Source organism: Chondrus crispus, genomic scaffold, assembly GCF_000350225.1.
Source record: "Chondrus crispus Stackhouse genomic scaffold, scaffold_11, whole genome shotgun sequence".
In the NCBI taxonomy this organism is placed as follows: domain Eukaryota; phylum Rhodophyta; class Florideophyceae; order Gigartinales; family Gigartinaceae; genus Chondrus; species Chondrus crispus.
The window spans coordinates 575,479-594,954 of record NW_005178983.1 but is presented as its reverse complement, the minus strand read 5'-3'; the positions used below and the strand labels follow the sequence as shown (position 1 = coordinate 594,954).

Genomic DNA, 19,476 nt, shown 5'->3' with positions numbered 1-19,476 from the left:
GGAGGCGAAGGCGGCCAAGGCGGGCCCGGACGCCGTGGCCGCGCTGCAGAAGCGCTACGCGGCGGCCAAGGGCGGCGCGGGCAAGGCCCGCGGCGGAAAGGCCCTGGACGACGTCGCGTCCACCGTCACCCGCAGCTCGCGCGGCTCGGTGCGCGCCGAGCTGGGCGACGCGGCCGTCACAGACACCTCCACCACGGCCACTGGCATCCTCATGTCCGTGTACGGCGCACGCGACATCAAGATCGGCGCCTTCTCGCTCAACTTCCACAACAAGGTCCTCATCGAGGACACCATGATCGAGCTCACCGTCGGTAGGAGGTACGGCCTCATCGGCGCTAACGGATGCGGGAAGAGTACCTTCTTGAGGGTCCTCGCCGAGAGGCAGGTCCCCATCCCCGAGTATATCGACATTCATTTGCTCTCGGAGGAGGCTCAGCCGAGCGAGGAGTCGGCGCTGGATTATGTCATCAACTCGGCGAAGAAGGAGGTCGCAAGGCTCGAGGCTCGCTCGGATGACATCTTGACAGAGGACGGCCCCGAGAGCGAACTCTTGCAGGATATTTATGACCGCCTGGATGAGCTCGACCCCTCCACCTTTGAGAGCCGTGCTAGTACCATTCTTTGCGGCTTGGGCTTCGACTCGGTCACCATTAAGAAGAAGACAAAGGATATGAGCGGAGGCTGGAGAATGAGGGTCGCCCTTGCCAAGGCCTTGTTCATCCAGCCCACCATGCTCCTGCTTGACGAGCCTACAAACCATCTCGACCTTTCAGCTTGCGTCTGGCTCGAGGAGTATCTCTCCCGCTACAACAAAATTCTCATCGTCGTCTCGCATTCCCAGGACTTTCTCGACGGCGTTTGCACTGACACCATGGTCATGCAGCAGCAATCCCTCAAGTACTGGGGTGGAAATTACAGTACCTACGTCCGCACGAGGGAAGAACAGGATACCAACCAGCTCAAGCTGTACAAGAAACAGCAGGAAGAAATCAGACACATCAAACAATTTATCGCCTCATGCGGTACATACGCCAACTTGGTTCGCCAAGCAAAGTCAAGGCAAAAACAGCTCGATAAGATGGTTGAAGCTGGCCTTTTGGAACCACCATATGAAGAACCCTGTTTCAAGTTTACTTTCCTGGGTTGTGGAACACTTGCACCTCCATTGATAAGTTTCTCAGATGTTGCCTTTTCTTATTCTGGCAAGAAGCAGGATTACCTTTATTCTGATCTTAGCTTTGGCGTTGACAGCGAATCCAGAATCTCTCTAGTGGGGCCCAATGGAGCTGGAAAGAGTACATTGCTCAACCTTATGGTCCATAAGCTTTCTCCGACCGAGGGAAGTGTCTCCCACAAGTCGGGTTTGCGAGTCGGCCGCTATCATCAGCATTCTGCCGACCAGCTCGACTTTAACCTCTCTCCCGTCGAGTACATTCGCCAGCGGTATCCAAAGTTGCACGAAACATTGCAAGGCTATCGGGCTGAGGTAGGTCGATTTGGAATTACGGGCGAAGCCCAATTGTCACCGATTGGCCATTTGAGCGATGGTCTCAAGTCACGCTTGGTCTTTGCTGAGATTGCAATTCGCAAGCCACACATCTTGCTTTTGGACGAGCCGACCAACGCACTCGATTGCACTGGCATTGATGCCCTTGCCGAGGCCATCAACTCTTTTGAGGGCGGTGTAGTATTGGTGTCTCATGACTTTAGATTACTTAGCCAGGTGGCGAGAGAAATTTGGGTCGTAGAGGAAGGGGTCAAGGTCTGGCGTGGCGACATCTTGTCGTACAAGGAGAGTCTCAAGAAGGGTATGAAGTTCTAAGTTTGTTATCTTTGCGTGTTCAGTAGGTGTACATGGGAGGATGTGAAATGGTAGTAATAGCCGTTGTATTCTGTTATGTCTGATTTTTTGGTAGGTGGTATCACGCCGCACTCACTTAAATGAGAAGCATTTCATCAAAAACGTTTAGCGAAGGACTAGTGCAAAGTGTTAGTACTGCGTGCACGCTCGTTGAGTATTGACTTTGTCTGCCTCAAACTGTAGGCCTCGCTCGTCGGAGTCGCGTTCGACACTGACGCATACTTTCACGTATTAGCATCTGAAACATCATCGGCAAATATAACACAACCACGACCATAAATGACCATGGAAGGCGACAAAAAATTGGCCTGTCCGGAACTTCACGCTGTTAAATATGCCCATGGATGTATGTTTTGCTACCAACAGGTCCAGGGCAAGCACGCAGAAGGCCTGTACTTGAGGTGAGGCAGATACCGTACATCATAATGGAGAAAAATTATATCCTTTGTATTGCCGTCGAAATATTGTATCCCTGTCAATGGGTACACCGCGTATCGAGCTGCGACTTTTTCTCCAATCGCTCACACAGCCGTCTCATCTTGTGGCAGGCTGCGGTCACAATCGTGTTGTTGAGAGCGCACGCGGACCGTCCAGTTCACCACAACCACAGTGTCAATTCTCGTTAACAGAGAGTTAAAAGACAACGAATAGTATCAACTCGAGTCAACGCTCAATCACTCTGACAAAGGACTGTTACATCATGTCGTGCCATGGAACTGACCCGAAAGGACTTCACGTCCTGTGGTCGACACCTGTAACCTCTGGTCTCGCTCGCTCTTCGCTCAGAACATTGTACTCAAAGGTTGTTTCGGTTGCATTCCATGGGGCAAACCGAGTGAAGTTGTCAGCTAGCCCTAAGACCTTCCTCACTCTGGCAATCCCCTGTTGTGAGCGGCAGTAAAATTTCACATAGACAAAGACACGTTTGAAATGCAAGGGTCACTTGAATCATCCAAAAATCCAACAGGAGTACGTTCTTTACATCATAGCTTCTGATTTTGTGTGCATGAGTGGGTCGCCATCAGGCATAAACTGGTTTGCAGGCCAATCCTCGTTGACAGCAGACTTCGCGTGGCACACACCGAACGGCATTTGCAACGTCGGTACATACGCGAGCGGCACTTTACACACTTAAGCAGAAATGGGGAGCATGAAATCGTCTCAAAAGCACAGGTGCGATCGCGAAAGCATCTCGCCCTGTGAACTTGCTCGTCAAACGTTGAGGTCTGATACAAAGAATCGCACATGCGAGAGTTTCTCTCAAAGCACTCTTCGACAAAGTCGTGAGGGTGCGAATCATAACTTTTCAGTTGATGCTCAGCCTCGACGACTCCTGCCTCTACCTGCGCGGGCATCTCTGGCAGCGTTCTTTTCTGCTTTCTTGCCCAACTCCTTCGCAGCTTGGAGGATGCGATCAAATTCTTTGAGACCTTTTCGCTGGTCTTCAATGAGCTTGTGAAAGTTTTCAAATTCATTGTCGCTGAGATTGGCGTACGCACGAATTCTCGCCTCACCACCACCTAAGAGCTCGGACAAATCAAGTTGCAAAGCATCCGCAGCAGCAGAAACGGGACTAGAGCCGGACTTCCCTCGCCTCTTCCTGGACGCTTCGAGGGGGATTTCGTCGGCAGCACGCCTTGCTGCTTCGCTGACGTTTTCCAGTTCAGTGCGAAGTGCTGCTAGCTGATCACTAAGGGGTTTAAACACAGCTTTTGCACTGGCAAGAGCTGCCTCGACGGCAATGGCCGTGACAGCCTTTGTAGATAATTTCTCAACGGATTCTTCTTCTTTCCGACCACCACTACGTGTGACTCTTTCCACTATTGGGGATGGTCGCACTCCATTAGCAACGTCCCCACTAGCCACGATTTTCCTTCGTTTATCTGGAGATTCATTCCAGGTAACGACGGGCGTGTGGGGGGCGGAGCGTTTCTGCGCTGAAGCCGGCGGGCGGCCGCGACGAACAGCACGGACAGGAGAAGCCTTGGAGGGTGTCTCTTGATCTTGCGAGGCACGCTGCCTTGTGACTCTAGCTGGGGGAACAGATTTGGCGCCCGGCGAGGGCGGGGCCGGAGCGGCGGAAGGCGTGGGGCCTGGGTCCGCGTCAGGATTAACGGGGCGAGCAGGTAGGGATGGCGGCCCTCCTGTAGACTTGCGGAAGGCGCGGCCAGACTTGCGGCGCTGTGGTTGCGGCGAAGAAGGTGTTTTTTGTGAAGTGGGTTCTGCTGGGGCGCCGGTGGCAGTGCTTGGAGTGTGAGTGGGGGTTGAGGCTTGGAGCGGAGCGCGTGTGTCATCGATGTCTTCCATCGGACTGGGATCATCTGTTTTTGGGTCCGGAGGTTGGGGCATGGATGATGAGGGGGGCGCGGTGGTGTCAGGGGTCGGACCAGAAGCAGATGGCGGCTGCGGGGCAGTGTGGCGCCAGATGTTGTTGACACGGTCAACGGGCCAAGTGGTTCCGTCATCGAGGAAGACGTTGAATGCGTTGGGTGGTTCGAGGGACTTGACAACGCCATTATAGTACTGGTCGTAACCGGAGAACCACAGCTCGACGAGGTCGCCAACAGCGGGGAGACCGAGCTTGGCCATTGCAAGGAAACGGTATCGCAGGGACGAGGAGAGGAAGAGATGGGATGCAGATAGCAATGGCGTCGGAGGACGAGGCCGTAGAGGCGGGTGAGAATAGAGTCGGGCGAAGGAAAGAGGGGTGGGTGGTGGGGCGGGGCGCGAGGAAGAGGCGGGGAGGAGGCGGGGTTGATCCGCCGCGCGGGCCAGATAAAAGCGACTTGCAGGGATGTGGGAGGGTAGGAGGGTGAGGGCGGGTGAGGGCGGGCTCACGTTTCATGCGCGATTTGAAAGTGACCGATCTTGCGCCAAATCACCGCTCCTTCTGCAGCCTGATGCTGGCACCTGTGCTATTATTATCTCTTTTTTACTTTTTTTGGCGCACAAGATTCACACCCGCTGAGAAACGCCGGAGCGCCACCTGCCGTATCTGCCGGAATTTGCGCACATTTCTTCAGATGGCAGTGCGAATGACACACCGTCCTCTTGTTCAAAAACAGGACAGGTCAGCAGGACCGCGTGGCCACGTGTACAATAGTGACACACTAAATTTAGTCAAAGATTTGGTCGACAAGCGCCAACCTCCATAAACCACACTCACACCACTTCGGTTGTGTCATTATTTAGCGGTGAGACTAATTACGGTACAGAGAGGACTCGCGCAATAATGCCGAATTGAGTAATTCCACAAGTGTGAGTTAGGGTCATGCAGGGGATTCTCGGTGAACATAGATTATCATACCTTGAATTACTGTTAGACAGCTGTCCAAGACAGGGATCAGGTCGACGCAGCCGACGATGTCCAACGTAAACGGATCAACATTTCCGACATACCGCGCACGCGCAGATCCTTACCGACTTGTTACAGGTACTGTCGAGCTGTATTGACGTAGACCTTTATGATGCCCCATCCGATGTCGAGATTCTGTGTGCATTGATCCAATTTGCAATTCATCTACGTTGAATGATGAGGGCTACAGTAGAGAAAAAGGAGATGATGAAAGGTCGAGGATTTAGAGCTGTCTGTCTTGCTCAATTGACAACCAACAGTCAATTGAGCAAGAGAGAACGGCAGGAAATATCTTAAGAGCGAACTTCGAGCTACAGCATGAAATAGAAAGGGTAGGACGGAATAAACATCAACTTATTGGCACACTGCAACAACTCGCAGCCCTCACCTGCGTGGGATCTGCTGTTCCGCCTCGCCCGACTCGCGCTCTCGAGGGCAGCGCAAGCTCCGCGCAAGCTTGCTGCCTGAGTCAAAGACACAAGCCCCCGTCACTCGCTGCGGGTCCACTCTAGTACCACCCAATCGGACGGTTTATCCGACATTCCGGAATAAAGGGTACGCGATCCTTTCCCTTACGGGCATTTTTCCAACAGAAATTCCCCGAGAATAAGAGAAGATACCAACACGTACACTCACCAAGATAAGTACTCCGAACACTGCCCCTTGGGGCAATTTGAGACTTTCGACTCCGAAACAAGAGGGATTACAAAACCTCTTTGTTGGCTATGCGACAGAAGTCCCATTGCTGAAGGAAGACGCTCTCCTTGCCGCCATTCGTGAAGATGTTTTAGTCATGGAGTTCGTGCATCCGGACATAGTCTGCAACTACGGGGTCTACAAAACAATCCGCAAATTTCTCAATGATCGACTTATTGATACCCCCGAGAACTTCCAGTCCGGTGTTTTCATTGCACGTCGTGTCATATGTGCCATCTGGAGTGGTGATGGGTTCCAAGAGAACCGCCGTAAGGCGCTCGGCGTATTTGACGCTGTCAAACGCGGGGAATGGCATCCAGCCTCCCCATCATCCGGGTCCAACCACCCGCTTTCACCATTTCCTCTTTCAATGCCCGGAACCCCACGCGGAGCGAGTCCCTCTCCGGGCGTCCCAGCCACTATCAACCCTGCATCAGGATATTCAACTCGCAATACTCCTACCGCTATCCTCAGTAATGCGTATCGCTATGTGAAACAGAAGTTCACTGGAGATGGAGAGCAAGACTGGTCGACCAAGACTTGCCTGCCACAACCTCCTGTGCATAGACAACAATATTCGTGCAGTTGACAAAGTTAGACACATGCATCATCTTCTGGAGGATGGCGCTCTACAATTTTATATTAATGAGATTGAAGGAAAATATGAAAACTGGGGTGCCGTAGTACAACTTTTTAACAATCGTTACTCTTCCGCTGCACGCAAGGAGCGCATGTCAAACCGTCTGCAGGCATTGTGTATCGCTACCTTTGAGAAGGAGGGGTGCACTGAAACAGAAGCCTTACGCAAAGTTGTTCAGGAGATCGACCGCCTCGCTCCCATGTCACACACTGAGTGTCAAACAGACCGTGCAAAACGCCTGTTCCTTCAAACAGCAGTCAAAGGACGCAATTGGGCCTTCATTGTGCTTTCGAACTCATACAGCCCGTCCCTCAAGTACAAAGAACTTGTCGACCAACTAGAAAACGCCCAGCAGCAGTCTGTTGTTCATGCCATTTCTAGAGAAAATATCACTCCATCCGGATTCCGTCAATCTCGCTGGAGGGCACCTGTCAACACAAACTACGCAGGACAAGGACGATATGCGCGCCAACCTACGAGCAGTCGCAGTATTGTGCCGCGTTCCAATGTGCACACACGCACTCCGCCACCTGCAACATTCGGTGGCACCGCGTCGCCGGGGACATTTAATGCTCCGTACAGTAACCCCGCCGTCGGAACGTGCCACAATTGCGGCCTGCCGGATTGTCGCTGGTTCCGCTGTAAGCAACCCCTAGATATGGAACGCGTTATGGAAAATCGCAGGAAGGCTCGATCTCACAAGAATTCCACCGGAAGTGCCACAGTTAATACCGCTGAGATTGTACATGAGCTCTCATCTGAACTCAGTGAAGCTCTTTTGCTATCCCATGCCACCCAGTATGGCAGCGACAACGATGAAGACCCTGAGTCTAACGTCGCAAAAACTCAATCAAAATTGCATGACGATCTCAAGGAGGCATCTTTCCAGCACACGCAAAGCAGAGTTTCGTTCGACGCTGATGCCACTGTGTAAGGCGAAGATTGTGAGTCGGATTTTTAATGAGGGGCTTGTATTGCCGCCAAGTCCCTACACCTAGGCACAAGGTACCACCAGACAAATCGGATCATAACCTCCGCCGTCCAATACCCGCTCGACTGTTCGTTCGCCTCCGTCGATACGCAGGCGTCACACATTGCCCGCACTATTCGGCCCGCATCCTCAAGCGTGCTATGTCGGTTGAATCGCGCTCGTTATCTGTTTATGGCTCCAGTCGGTTCCGCGGAGCCTGTTTAGACACTGGGCTGAAAAGAGTGTTATTGGTTATGCGCAGGCGAAGGCTTACTGCAAAACGTCTGGCACACCAATGCATCTCCAGCCGTCACCGTTTTCCTACAAGTTTGGTGATGGTATCAGAAGCAGCCTCGGAACCATGGAGATACCGTTACCATTCGCCTCTGGATATTTCGTACCTCTCTCCGTTGATGTGGTCTCAGCTGATATCCCATTGCTCATCGGCCTCGACACTCTAGATAGCCACAAGCTTTTGGCTGACAACGTCAAAAATAATCTGGTATGCACAACCACTGGCTGGTCAATGCCAATCACACGCGATCATGGCCACCTCTTCGTGAAATGGCACACACCAGAGGCACTGTTCACCACCCCCGAACTGAGACGTCTGCATCTACATTTCTTTCATCCTCAGGCGCAGCGCCTGTACCGAATGTTGCGCAGAGCCCGACGAGAGGGGGTCAATGCCGAAACCATGCGGGTGCTAGAGGAGATCGCGTCGGCCTGTCGTGGCTGTAAGCAGCACTCATCGAGACCATATCGATTTCGAGTCTCTATGCCGCCGGACACGATTGTGTTCATCGAGGAGGTTGCCTTAGACCTGTTTTGGATTGAAGGGAATCCAATTCTCCACGTTGTTGACACCCACACAAATTTTCAGAATGTTTCCCTTCTCAAGGGACAGTCTGCCCGCCATGTGTGGGACGCCTTTGTCGAAGCACGGTCTTCTGTTTACGTGGGGTATCCTAACCGCATGCGCGCCGATCAGGGGTCCGTTTTTACTTCAAAATTTTAGGAGGATGTTACCCTGATGCATGGTATTGAGCTCCGACTGTCAGAGGTAGAATCGCACAACTCGCTTGGTGTGGGCGAACGAGATCACGCTCCTATCAGACGCATCTTTCGCGTACTGCGAACACAGTATCCCCAACTGGATCCCGAGGTTGCTTTGCGGCTGGCAGTGAAAGGTGCCAACGACACCCTCGGACCGGATGGACACATCCCCTCGAAACTAGTGTTTGGTGTCGAACCCGCCTTTCCTGTATTAAATTCAGCTCTCCCTGCACAGAAAGAGCGAATGCAGTCCCTGCAGGCAGCTCGAGAGGAAATGGCCACAATTGCAGCTGAGCTCCGCATCACACGTGCACTCAAGGCTGAACTCCCACCCGCGACAAAGTACAATATCGAGCCTGGCGACGATGTGTTAGTTTACCGTGAAAACGAGCGCGAATGGCAAGGTCCATATACCGTCGAAAAGATCATCGAAAAGCAAGTTTTTGTAGACCGGAAGGGTACGGAGAAACAGTTCAATATTGTCCAAGTTGTTCCCGCACCACAATGACATGGAGATAAGGCGCTGCACAGACTCCTTGACGGGATGGCCCAGTTCCGTTCTGATCTACGTCCAGGTGTTTTTGTCACTGAGGTTCTTCATCCTGCCGATCCCCGTGCACATTTGGGCATGTTTGATGAGGCAAAAAAACAAGAGATGGAAGGACTCGCCAAACGCGGAGTGTACGAAATTGTTTGCTCGGAAGACGCTCCCGAAAATGCAAATATTTTGGGCGGTCGTTTTGTCCTTGCAATCAAAAATGCGAAGTCTGAACAAGAAGGCTACAAGGCGCGATATGTTGTCCATGGACATACCGACACCGAAAAAAACCCTATTGGTACACGACAGCACAAATTTGCGCCAATCTTCCATTCGCGTGCTCGTGGGTATTGCAGCCATTTTCGGTTTTCGCATCTGGTCCCAAGACGTGTCACAGGCCTACCTACAATCAGCCGACAAGTTGATGAGAGAGGTCTATGTGAAACCGTCCCGCGAATTTAGACTGTCACATAACCACCTGTTGCGCCTCCTTAAGCCCCTGTACAGCCTTTCAGACTCAGGGGACTATTGGCACGTCACGTTTACCAGACACTTGACAGAAGAACTCGGTATGACGCATACCACTGGCGACCTCTCTCTGTTTTTCAAGGTAATTCACGACGAGCTATCAGGTATTACTGGTGCGTACGTAGATGACACAATAGGTGCTGGCACCCCCGCTTTTGAAATGGCCTCTCGACTTACAGAGCGACGATTTCAATCGAAGGAGAGAGAGTTTGACTCAATTACGTTCGCCGGAATCGAAATAGACCGCACGGAGTACGGATTCATTATGCACCAAACGCGATTTGCCAACAAGGTCAAACAACTACAACTTGACCGCACTGTCGCGTAAACACCCCACACACGGCGGAGGAGTGTTTGCGATGTTCGGCGGAAGACCCCGGATCGGCGTACCGAGGGTCTTGAACCAACCAACGCCACCGGAAGCGGGCCGGTAGCGGGTGGTAGAGCGTGGTCGGCGGGGACGCGCGCGTAGGCGAGCGGATCGACGCCTCGACGCCCCGGAGCAGTACCGATTGACGATCCGGTACTGATGGGCGGAGGCGGATCGCAGCTCGCCGCGGTGTCGCGCGCGTCCACTACCCACTCGGTGGTAACTACTCGCGGAACGGCGGTGTGAGTAGAGTAAGCTGGGTGGTCGACCGTCGGTGGAGGGTTGCCAGTCCTGGCCCTCCCCGCCGGCGGTCGCTCCCTATATTTATTGTACAAGTTAATTAACCGTCTACAGTACAGTACGGACTGTACTGTAGTCGGTTTACTGTATACAGTGCGGGCCGGCCCGCACTGTAACGCTGTCAGCCGTCGGGGCTGACAGCATACGTGTGCTCCAGGTGGGGTACACGTGTTGGTGCGCGCGCGCTGTAAGGTATGCGTGCGCGCACGCTGTAAGGTCCGTACCTTACAGCGCTAGATCTAATTCTAATGTATAGTACAGTAGCCGGCGGTTATGCTACACGGCCCCCCCTCAAGCGTGAACGTCCGCGTTCACGTTCGCAAATAGGGGGGGTCCTTTCCCTTCATCGATACGTCCGCCTTGCCTCTTTTGCCTTGCGCCGCGCTCCCTTTCTCTCGTGTCCCCTGTCGCGGCTCTCTCACTTCGTCCGCCGCGACCCCGTATTAATACGGGGTATATTCCTCCCGCAAGCGTCATGAGCACTCCTCGCTCTCCTTCGCGAGCGGGTGTGGCTCCTCCCGGCTCGTCGGAGCCGGACGTAGGGCCGCCGTCGGTCGTGCCCTCCGCTGGGGGTCGGTAGACTGTCACGGCAGGCGGCATCCCTCTTCCGAATCGCCCGCAGTCCTCTCCTTACCACGACCGATCGGTGGTTCTGTCTTATGCGGCAGGTCCTGCGCCCTACGGATACCCTCTCCGCGTGACGTATCGCAAAACCCCCCCTTACTCCGAACTCGCCAGCGTTTGTTTACCTCGCGATTCACTCCTTCCGGCGTCTCTGTCGTTACGACGCGCCCTGCACGTCCGTACGTCCCGTTTTTGCGCGCGTCGTGGAGGTCGGTTTTTGTTCTTGAACCGCCCTTCACGCTATCCTCGGCGCTGTCGTTTCCGTCGGGGCCCTTCGGCGTCTGTGTAGTGCAATACGCACCTGGAAAGGGGGGTGAAAAGAAAGGAAAATATTTGGGTATGAAAAGTAGTCCGGGTTGGGGGAGTGCTGGAAAGAATTGCACAGTTTTAATTTTTAATTGTTTTATTTTATTTAGTTAATTAGTTGGCATCAATTTTGCTGACACTAGATTAGATCTAGGATCTAGCGCCGCGAGCTACTGTAGTGACTCCGGCGGGGCGATATATACTTTAGCCCTCTGACCACCAAGTCAGTAAAGGTAACCCGAGTTGCCAAAGTTGAATATCGCCTTGGTCGAAGTCCGTCTTTCCCAAGACGCTCCCTTTTACCACAGATTACGATATCCTTTGCGCTCGGGGGTTCCCCTTTCTTTTTCCTTTATTTCCCTATTCTTTTCTACCTCTACCTCTATTTTTCCCTTAATTGTGTTGGTTCCACTGGAGTTGGTTGCGACCGATCCGGTGTAGGTGTTTTAGCCATCGGGCAACATGTTGTGTAGCGCTGCTACTGTTTCAAGTTCCGTCGGAAAGCTGTTGCGACGACGCCTCCGTCGAAGGTCTTACTGTACAAGACAGAGTTGGTACCACCTACCGCGATTGCGATCGCGCTGGTGAGGGTGTTTTTAGCCATCGGGCAACACGTCGGTAGTAGCGTTGCTACACGGTTACGATCCCGTCGGGTAGTGCTGAACAAGCCCCCGTCAAAGACCTTGAATTATACACAAGGTGCTGAAGACGCACGTCGAGCATTGGCCTTACAACCCAGCGAACCGCGGTTACATCCTCGTAGACAAGCCCAACCCGCACTTGTCGAGCGCTCAAGTCTTCACAAGTCTCTACCACCATTATCCTCCCGGGCCAGGCATCTTTCCTTAACCCCCCGTCGGAGTTGATCTACCGTGGACCGCAAGCCCGCACAAGGGGAAAGGGAGTCTCGAACGCTCCGTAGCGCGTGCCATCGGCAGTGGTTGTTGCTGTTGCTGTTTTTCTTCTTTTTGTTTGACCGTCGGACTGTGTTCGCGGCCTGCCAGGCACATTGCACTAAAGATGCCGACAAGCAAGATCTTCTCATCGGCAATCATCATATGCCAGGCACTGCGCAAGCCGCCGGTGACGGTCTGCCTACTATCGCCAAAGTTCTCGGACCAGGACAACATGACAATGAGGCCCGTGGCGGCAAGGATGACAGCGGCCGTATCAAACGGGGTGACCTTTCCAAACTGGGCAGCGACCATGCCAGCAATCTGGCCTGCGACAATGGCGACGACAGCATTCCCAAACTGGGCCTTTGAAAAAGTGTCGGCGATGAGGTTGGGATCAAAGCCGCGGTTGTTATGCTCCGACACAATCCACGACTCGAAGGCCGAGAAGAGGATGCTGGTAGCAATGCCCGCCAGCAGCCTGCCGAGCATCAAGGTAGCAAAGTTCGGCGAGTGCTTGCTCATGCAGCACAGGGCGTACGTGATGACGAAAACCAGGACGTTAAACTTGCGGCCATACTTGTCGGCGATGGAGCCGATAAAAGTGCCAAAGACGGCGGACGAGCCAAAGCCGGCGATGAAGAGCTGGGCGATCTCCTTCTTCCCGTAGCCGTACTCGGCGTACAGCGCGTAGACGTAGGGCCCCTGCAGCCAGTCGGCCGCGATGGCCAGCAGGTATACGACCAGTTAGTTGTTCTGGAAGGCTGGTGGTACGGCAGGCGCTCGTCTCGCGGGCCCAGGAAGAGGGCTTAGCCGCGGATCACCTGGGCGTCGATGTCAAGGAGCGCATCCGCCAGGCCCAGGCGGCACAGGGCGTCGTGTCTTGGACGGTGTTTGGACGGCGGGTGACCACACACGTGTGGGGGATCGTGGCCGGGTGGTAGCCGGTAGGGGATAGGGCGGCGGTGAGGTTGCGGGGGCGGGGGTGTTGCATGGTGCGCGCGGGGGGAAAGGACGCTAGAGTAGAGCAGGCAGCAGACGACGAGGATGGAGACCGTGCGGCCCACGATGGCGCGTCGCGGCTTAGTGAAACATCGAGGTCGAGGCCGCACGCATGCCCCACGGCGACGCACGCTGGTGCCAAGCCTGCATCCAGCGTAGTAGCCTCGTGCAGAAACCGGCGCGCCACCTCAGTCTTGCCGCACGCGAAGTAGTATTAGCTGACGGTCATCCAGCTGACGGCGCTCTTCGGATCACGGTCCAACAGCCAGTGGGCTTCTTGCAGACGAAGAATAACGGCACCCGACTTGCGAAATTCGACGAGCTATGAAGAGATGAGGGAAGGCCACTCCGGTGGCACTCCGCACAAGAAACGGCGCGGGGATGCTACTGCGGTGGCACTCCGCATGTGATACGACAGCACTGCACGATTGACCCAGATATCCGCCCTGCTGTACCTACTGTTACATACACACTACGTAAATACTAGGTAAATACTACGATTGCACCCCTAGTCCCCCGATCACACTGCGGTTGCCCTACGAACGCCTACAATAGGGTTGCTAGGGACGAGAGGGCTCGAAGGATGGCGATAACTCCTCGCAGTTGATCCCAGCTCGCATCATGTCCAACCGCCAACTTCTGGCTACTCCTCCAGTCAGTAATACCTCGCACAAGATTGTCGACATGCTCCACACGCTCATCTGCAGCGCTTCCACAATTCCACACTGTTCCACTACGGCTATCGTTGGTAAAAAACTGACCTCCGGCGTACGTACGTAGAAGGTGTCGGACTCTTCATCGCTCTGGTAAACGAAGCATGGACGGAGACTGCTCCGTCGCGGGTAACCCGTGCAAATTGGCCGTGAAGATGGTCCTCGGCACATTCAAGAACGTCCAGAACAACTACTCTTTCGCTCCCGCCTACCCGAACCACCAATCCGCCCCTCTACCTCATCAACAGTCTCCCCCGGTCCATACACCTGCATATCCGCCCCGCCAACCCCAGCCGTACGCACACCAACCTCATTACCAACAGTATCCACCCCACGATCAGACGTACCACCCGCACGCCTCGCAGTAAGAGCCCAACTCGCATCATGTCCAACCGCCAGGATATCCCAGCGTCAGAGGAGCTCCATGTCATAACATGTAAGATCTCAACCACAAAAAAAATTACCAAATGGCCTTGCACTGAATCATTTAACGCGTTTGTGCTGAAAAGTTCGACAACTTTTTGAAGTCTCTGAGACTTTGACAATTCATAGATGTGTCTACGACGACATACGTGACTAGGTGCTCATGTGTGGTTGACCCTTTGTACAAAATACGTGCGTCAAGTACTCATCTGTAACCAAATAGCTGACTTCGGACACGGTCTGAAAGCCTCTAATAATGAAGTAGGGGAGCTCTACTTCGAGAGACCCGCAAACGTGTTCAGAAACGGATGTAGCTGTACTCCAGAATCGACTGTTCGAGGGAACCATCGGACGCCACCGCAAAGAGAAAGTTTTCAACTGCGAGAAAACAGTCTTTACAGCCTCGTCCTCCGACACCTCGCTCGGTGTTGCTGAAAGCCTTGCCGCGAAAACCTTGCTTACAAGATCAACTGCTTGAAGTGATGAACGTGAGAGAGGGTGAGTGTACGACATACTTCGAAAATCGAAATCTCGGCTCTTTCGGACAAGGGCATCGACCGTCGCCTTGCGACGAACGTATGGCATACATGTTCCCACCAGCAGTGCCGCCGCCGAATTCTCATCGGTCTCATCTGCGACATACAACCCCATAATGCGAATTGCTTCATGCACGGTTCCTTCTTTTCCTCCTCCTTTCCTCCTCCTTTCCTCCGTCGCACAATATTTCTCATGTCCACGACAGATTTTATGCCAATAACTGTGCACAAATCTTTGCATGATGGGAAAATTATCTCTGCGAGCTCGGTGCACGCTGCGGGAGACTGGGTTTCCTGGAACGAGGGCTTGAACTGGGCAGAATCGGACAACGAATGAACAGCGCGGGCCAAGTTCTCATACTCTTCCAAGGTGCAGTCTACCACTGAACGAATGCTTCCGGTAGAGCTCTCTTCGTAGTATGTGTCCTGATCCGTATCCCCTTGTCGCGGTTTGAAGTTTGGTACCGGCTTCTGGATGAGTACCAATGTTTTCTGTCTCAAAGTATTTAGGAGACGTGCACATTGCCGTTCTGCCGTTGATGCAGACTCGATCCAAGAAAAGAATTGAAACTGGCCAACAACCATGCGCTCGATTTCTTCAACTCGAGATAAAAGCGTAGCCACTTTCCCCTCCACGCTATACATTCGCAAATTTTGTACCGCCTCCCCATCACCAACACCATTTTCGCTCTGGCGAATAAAATTTTCTCCATCTGTTTCATAGCTCACTTGTCCTGGGCACTCATAATAACGCCACCGCAACTGAGTGGCGTCATCTTCCACCAAGCGAATATAATCAGGAAGAATCCACACCATCGCTTGTTGTTCATCGAACCCCTCCCTTGCCACGTATTTCAGTTTCCCTTTCACTCTTCCCTCGACCACTTCCTTAGTTACCAACTCTGCCCGCCACCAGAGGGATGCAAGCGTTCTCTCTCCTCGCCTTCGTCCTTCCCCTTTGGTTAATTTGATGTCCCAGAGGACCTCAATTAGTATCCCAGGTACCAGAGGCTTCATTTCGGTACAGTAGTCTGAGCCTTGGGAAAGGCTTCCTATCACTATGAATTCGTCATGAAAAAGCACGCTCGTCTTTTTTTACACGTGGCAGGCAAGACCCCCAAGTTTTGTTTCCCGAAGTCTCCAAAGGACAAACGGGGCTTCGTCCCGTCCTTTCTCTCCGCAACCAGATTCCGAAGTCGTGCGCAACCCTGCCGACTTACCCCAAATACCACGCACATCCCCCGCCATGGTCGAGCAAAAAGAAGTCATCCGCCCACCCCCTGATGTGTATCTGATCGACCCTCCTCCGCCCCCCTTCACCGTCCCCTCTGCCTACCGCGCCCCGCGCCCCGCCCTCTCATCTCAACTCGCAAGACTTCATCTTCGATCTCGGGTCGTCCACATTGTGGCCGCCTTCTCAGGCTCCTCCATGCCAATCTTAGAAACCCCACCGTATGTCGCCCGCATGCGCCATGCTATGATGCCGAGTGGAAGAAAATTAGAGAGGAACCAGATAACTTTGACGAAGTGTCAAAGACAGTCAAGGTGGAAACTGGGGAGGCGAGTGATAAGACGGCGACGAGCGCGGAGGAGCAGGCGAGAATTGATAATAGGAGGAGGTTGAATAAGTTAATGCAGGATAAAAAGAATTCAAGAGCCGGCGGAAGGGATAAGGATGTGTCGGGGACAGAGGCAGAGCCAGTGGACACGGTGGAAGATGTCAAGAGCCGGCGGAAGGGATAAGGATGTGTCGGGGACAGAGGCAGAGCCAGTGGATACATCGTATACACTGGAGGAGGTTGTGTATTGAAGATATGAGGGATATAGATGAGGACAAGTACTACATTTCCATGTGCGTCGGACAGTGGGAATCGTCGACAGCGCTGAACCAAGAGATCGACAAGCGGCAGCTGCTCGTGTATGACGAACGTGCGAAATTGAGCGCGGGAAAGGCAAGGGCAGCGGAGGTGGCGGGGTGGAAGCGCGTACGAGCAGACGAGCTTCTGTTGATGTCAGAGCTGAGCGCGCCGTAACTCAAGCAAAAGCGGCACGAGGGGGCGCTTTGCGGGGCTACGGAAGCACGGTTCAAGCTCGCGGCGAAGGCGGAAGCGTAGAGGAAGGCTGAGGATATAGAGAAGATGGGCATGGAGAGGCCACAAGAGTATCTGACCGAACTGCGAACGGAGCGAGATGAGCTAGCTGAGCGTTTAAATCGAAAGGACGCCGCGCGCGAAGCGAGGTGGGATCGGCGGTGGCAGGCTGCAAGGGAACGAATGAGGTTGTTGGCACAACAAGCAGGAAGCAATGCAGGTTTCGACGAAGACCCAGGGCGACGGAACTCAAAGGGGCGCGAGAGAGGAAGTGGGAAGGGAAGAATGAGGGGCCAGGGGAGGGGACGAGGGAGAGGGCGTGGGAAGAAACATGTGGAGGAGGACACGTTTGGGGTGGACGATGCGGACTGGGATGTGTACATATCAATGAAGGTGGGAAACGATGGGACGGATTCTAAAGACAATTTTGGAGAAGAGCATGTTCGTTTGAAATCTGTGCGTACTGAGATTATGATTGAGTGTCTCGTTAAACCTGTCAGGAAGTACCGCTTCTACGAGGTTTTCACTGAGGATGGAATTGCTGGTTTCACGGAGAAGCTTTTCGACATCGGCGTGAATAGCACGCATCTCGCTGTCGTAGTAGTGATGTTTGGAAAATATGAAGTAGTATAGCGTGAAGAAACCGTGAAGAAGAAAACACATTCGATACATGGTGAGTAATTGCTGCCAAGCTCCGAGCCGTGAGCGAGCCTGTGTGGGGTTTGTTGATCGCCATCCTGCATGAAACGATCCAGAGGATTTCCTCCCACGCTCAGATGTAGAATTCAGCCGTGGGAGGCGCGGTGAGTGGGAGTCATGGAGGCCAGATAATGTTGCAGCTGGGTGCAGGTTACGAGCGGTAGTGCGATATTGTGTCGGGAGTTCGGAAATGTCGAAAGACATCGGAGAGTGAAACGTATGTGTGCTACGTGGTTTAATTGGCTGTTTCTACAATGGCGTCTTTCATCTATTTTTAATTCGGCCCTCGTCTTCTGGCCGTGCCGCACGTCGCACGGGCCGTGCGGCGCGCGAATGATCACAAGCGGCTCCTTGGGAAACTCCCTATCGCTTGCGGCTCGTCGCGCTGAAGAGCTACACCGAGCTCGGTGTTAAGGAAGTCGGGCTGCGGCGTGCAAGCGTGGTTGTGCGAATTACTGGTGTGTGCGTTGTACGCATCTTCGTTGCGCATGTAGCGATGCTGGCCTGCTCCGCCTCAACACGGCGCTGCGACTCAGCTTCCTTCTCCGCTTTTTTCCTCTTTTCCGAGCAGCTTTTGATTCTGTTCCACCCCCCAATCTCCGGGCGACTTCATTGCCTTCCGGTAATTGGGGATTAGCGTTGTCCGCCGGTTCTGCTTCTTCCTCTTCGATAACGCTCTCCAGTCTCTCAAGCGCCTGCGCTTCGACTAGTCGCTTTGCAATCTTGCGATGGTCATCACCGTCGACTCCTTGCTCATCCGGAACTACGGCCGCTCCGATTTTCAACGCAGCGATAAGTCAGGGAACACATGCGGAGAACTAAGCCATTCGAGGAGGGTAACCGTCGTGCCTGGATAAGCAGTAGAAGATATTCCCCTCCATGATAGAGGCAGTGCAACTCAAATTATTCTCTTCGGGTTTAAGACATTGTGTGGTACGGTCACTGTGACAGGCGTGAACTAGTCCAACTCTTCTGACAGAGTCCGTGAGCTTCAAGAATTGAAATGGCTTGTGGACGTCAACATAAATAAATCCGGAAGTGAACTGGCATTTCTTGTCAACAGCGAAAGGTGTTGTCTCTTGATATGCATCCTGCATTTTCATAAATGTTTCGATTGCAAAGTAAGCTACGTGCAGCTCATCAATGTAAGCAATTCTTTCATCTTCCGCAGGTATAGGTACAATTTGCGGTTCGTCATCGAACACGAGTGCTTGAACCGCAGAGCCTTTCGAGAGCATGTCGTGCGGTCTTGAATGCGATGTAACAACTCCAAACCCGTACAGGGATTTTTTCATTCGACATGCCTTTTCGAAGAATTTGGGGTCATTGGGACCCGCTTCTACAATGAAGTCGGCAGCAATACAAGTCATAGTCGCATGGAATGAACCTTCAGCATCTACCGTACGTTCACTTAGGACCCATTCCGCCCTTCTCGGGTTGTTGTTAATAGTAGTAGATGGAGCTCCGAGTACGTGCTTCAACAACCCATTTCTAATAATACTCAAAGCCTTCTCTGCCTCACCGTTCGTTTTCGTTACATAGTTATGTACGTGTCTTCTTCGTCCGCAAATGAGATTGACCACTGAAGAGATTGCCTTGCCTTCCATTTCACAACTGCCGTCTACAGAATAAAGAGCAGATGAAAGCCGTTTTTTCCAATCGTTATTAATAATGTGATCCATTCCCTGTATATGGGCGTCATGACCGTTGGAATCTGCCATGGCCTGCTTAAGGGGCTGGTGAGCGCATTCGAAAACAAGTTCGGCGAAGTGCTGCACGTGACCCATTGCAGGGATAGAATGCATATCAAGCTCTAGAAGCCGATGGATATTCGGCTTGTCCAGCTCTTTCCCCGCCATAGTACTGCTTCGACAAA

General features: G+C 53.1%; 2 protein-coding genes; one reads left to right on the top strand and one right to left on the bottom strand.

Annotated features, from left to right (window-relative positions):
• The first annotated feature begins 211 nt into the window (after window positions 1-211).
• Window positions 212-1,822, top strand: CHC_T00001732001 (hypothetical protein). The gene has a single exon (XM_005712852.1). The coding sequence runs from the start codon at window positions 212-214 to the stop codon at window positions 1,820-1,822; it is 1,611 nt and encodes a 536-aa protein (XP_005712909.1).
• A 51-nt stretch (window positions 1,823-1,873) lies between these two features.
• CHC_T00001731001 (hypothetical protein) lies at window positions 1,874-4,168 on the bottom strand. XM_005712851.1 is given in 2 exon segments: window positions 1,874-3,178; window positions 3,179-4,168. The coding sequence occupies 1 exon segment, from the start codon at window positions 4,166-4,168 to the stop codon at window positions 3,179-3,181; it is 990 nt and encodes a 329-aa protein (XP_005712908.1). The 3' UTR covers window positions 1,874-3,178.
• Window positions 4,169-19,476: the final 15,308 nt, after the last annotated feature.

Bases quoted from the DNA above. Each gene is read 5' to 3' on its own strand.
- CHC_T00001731001 (XM_005712851.1), bottom strand. From the start codon at position 4,168: ATGGAAGACATCGATGACACACGCGCTCCGCTCCAAGCCTCAACCCCC.
- CHC_T00001732001 (XM_005712852.1), top strand. From the start codon at position 212: ATGTCCGTGTACGGCGCACGCGACATCAAGATCGGCGCCTTCTCGCTC.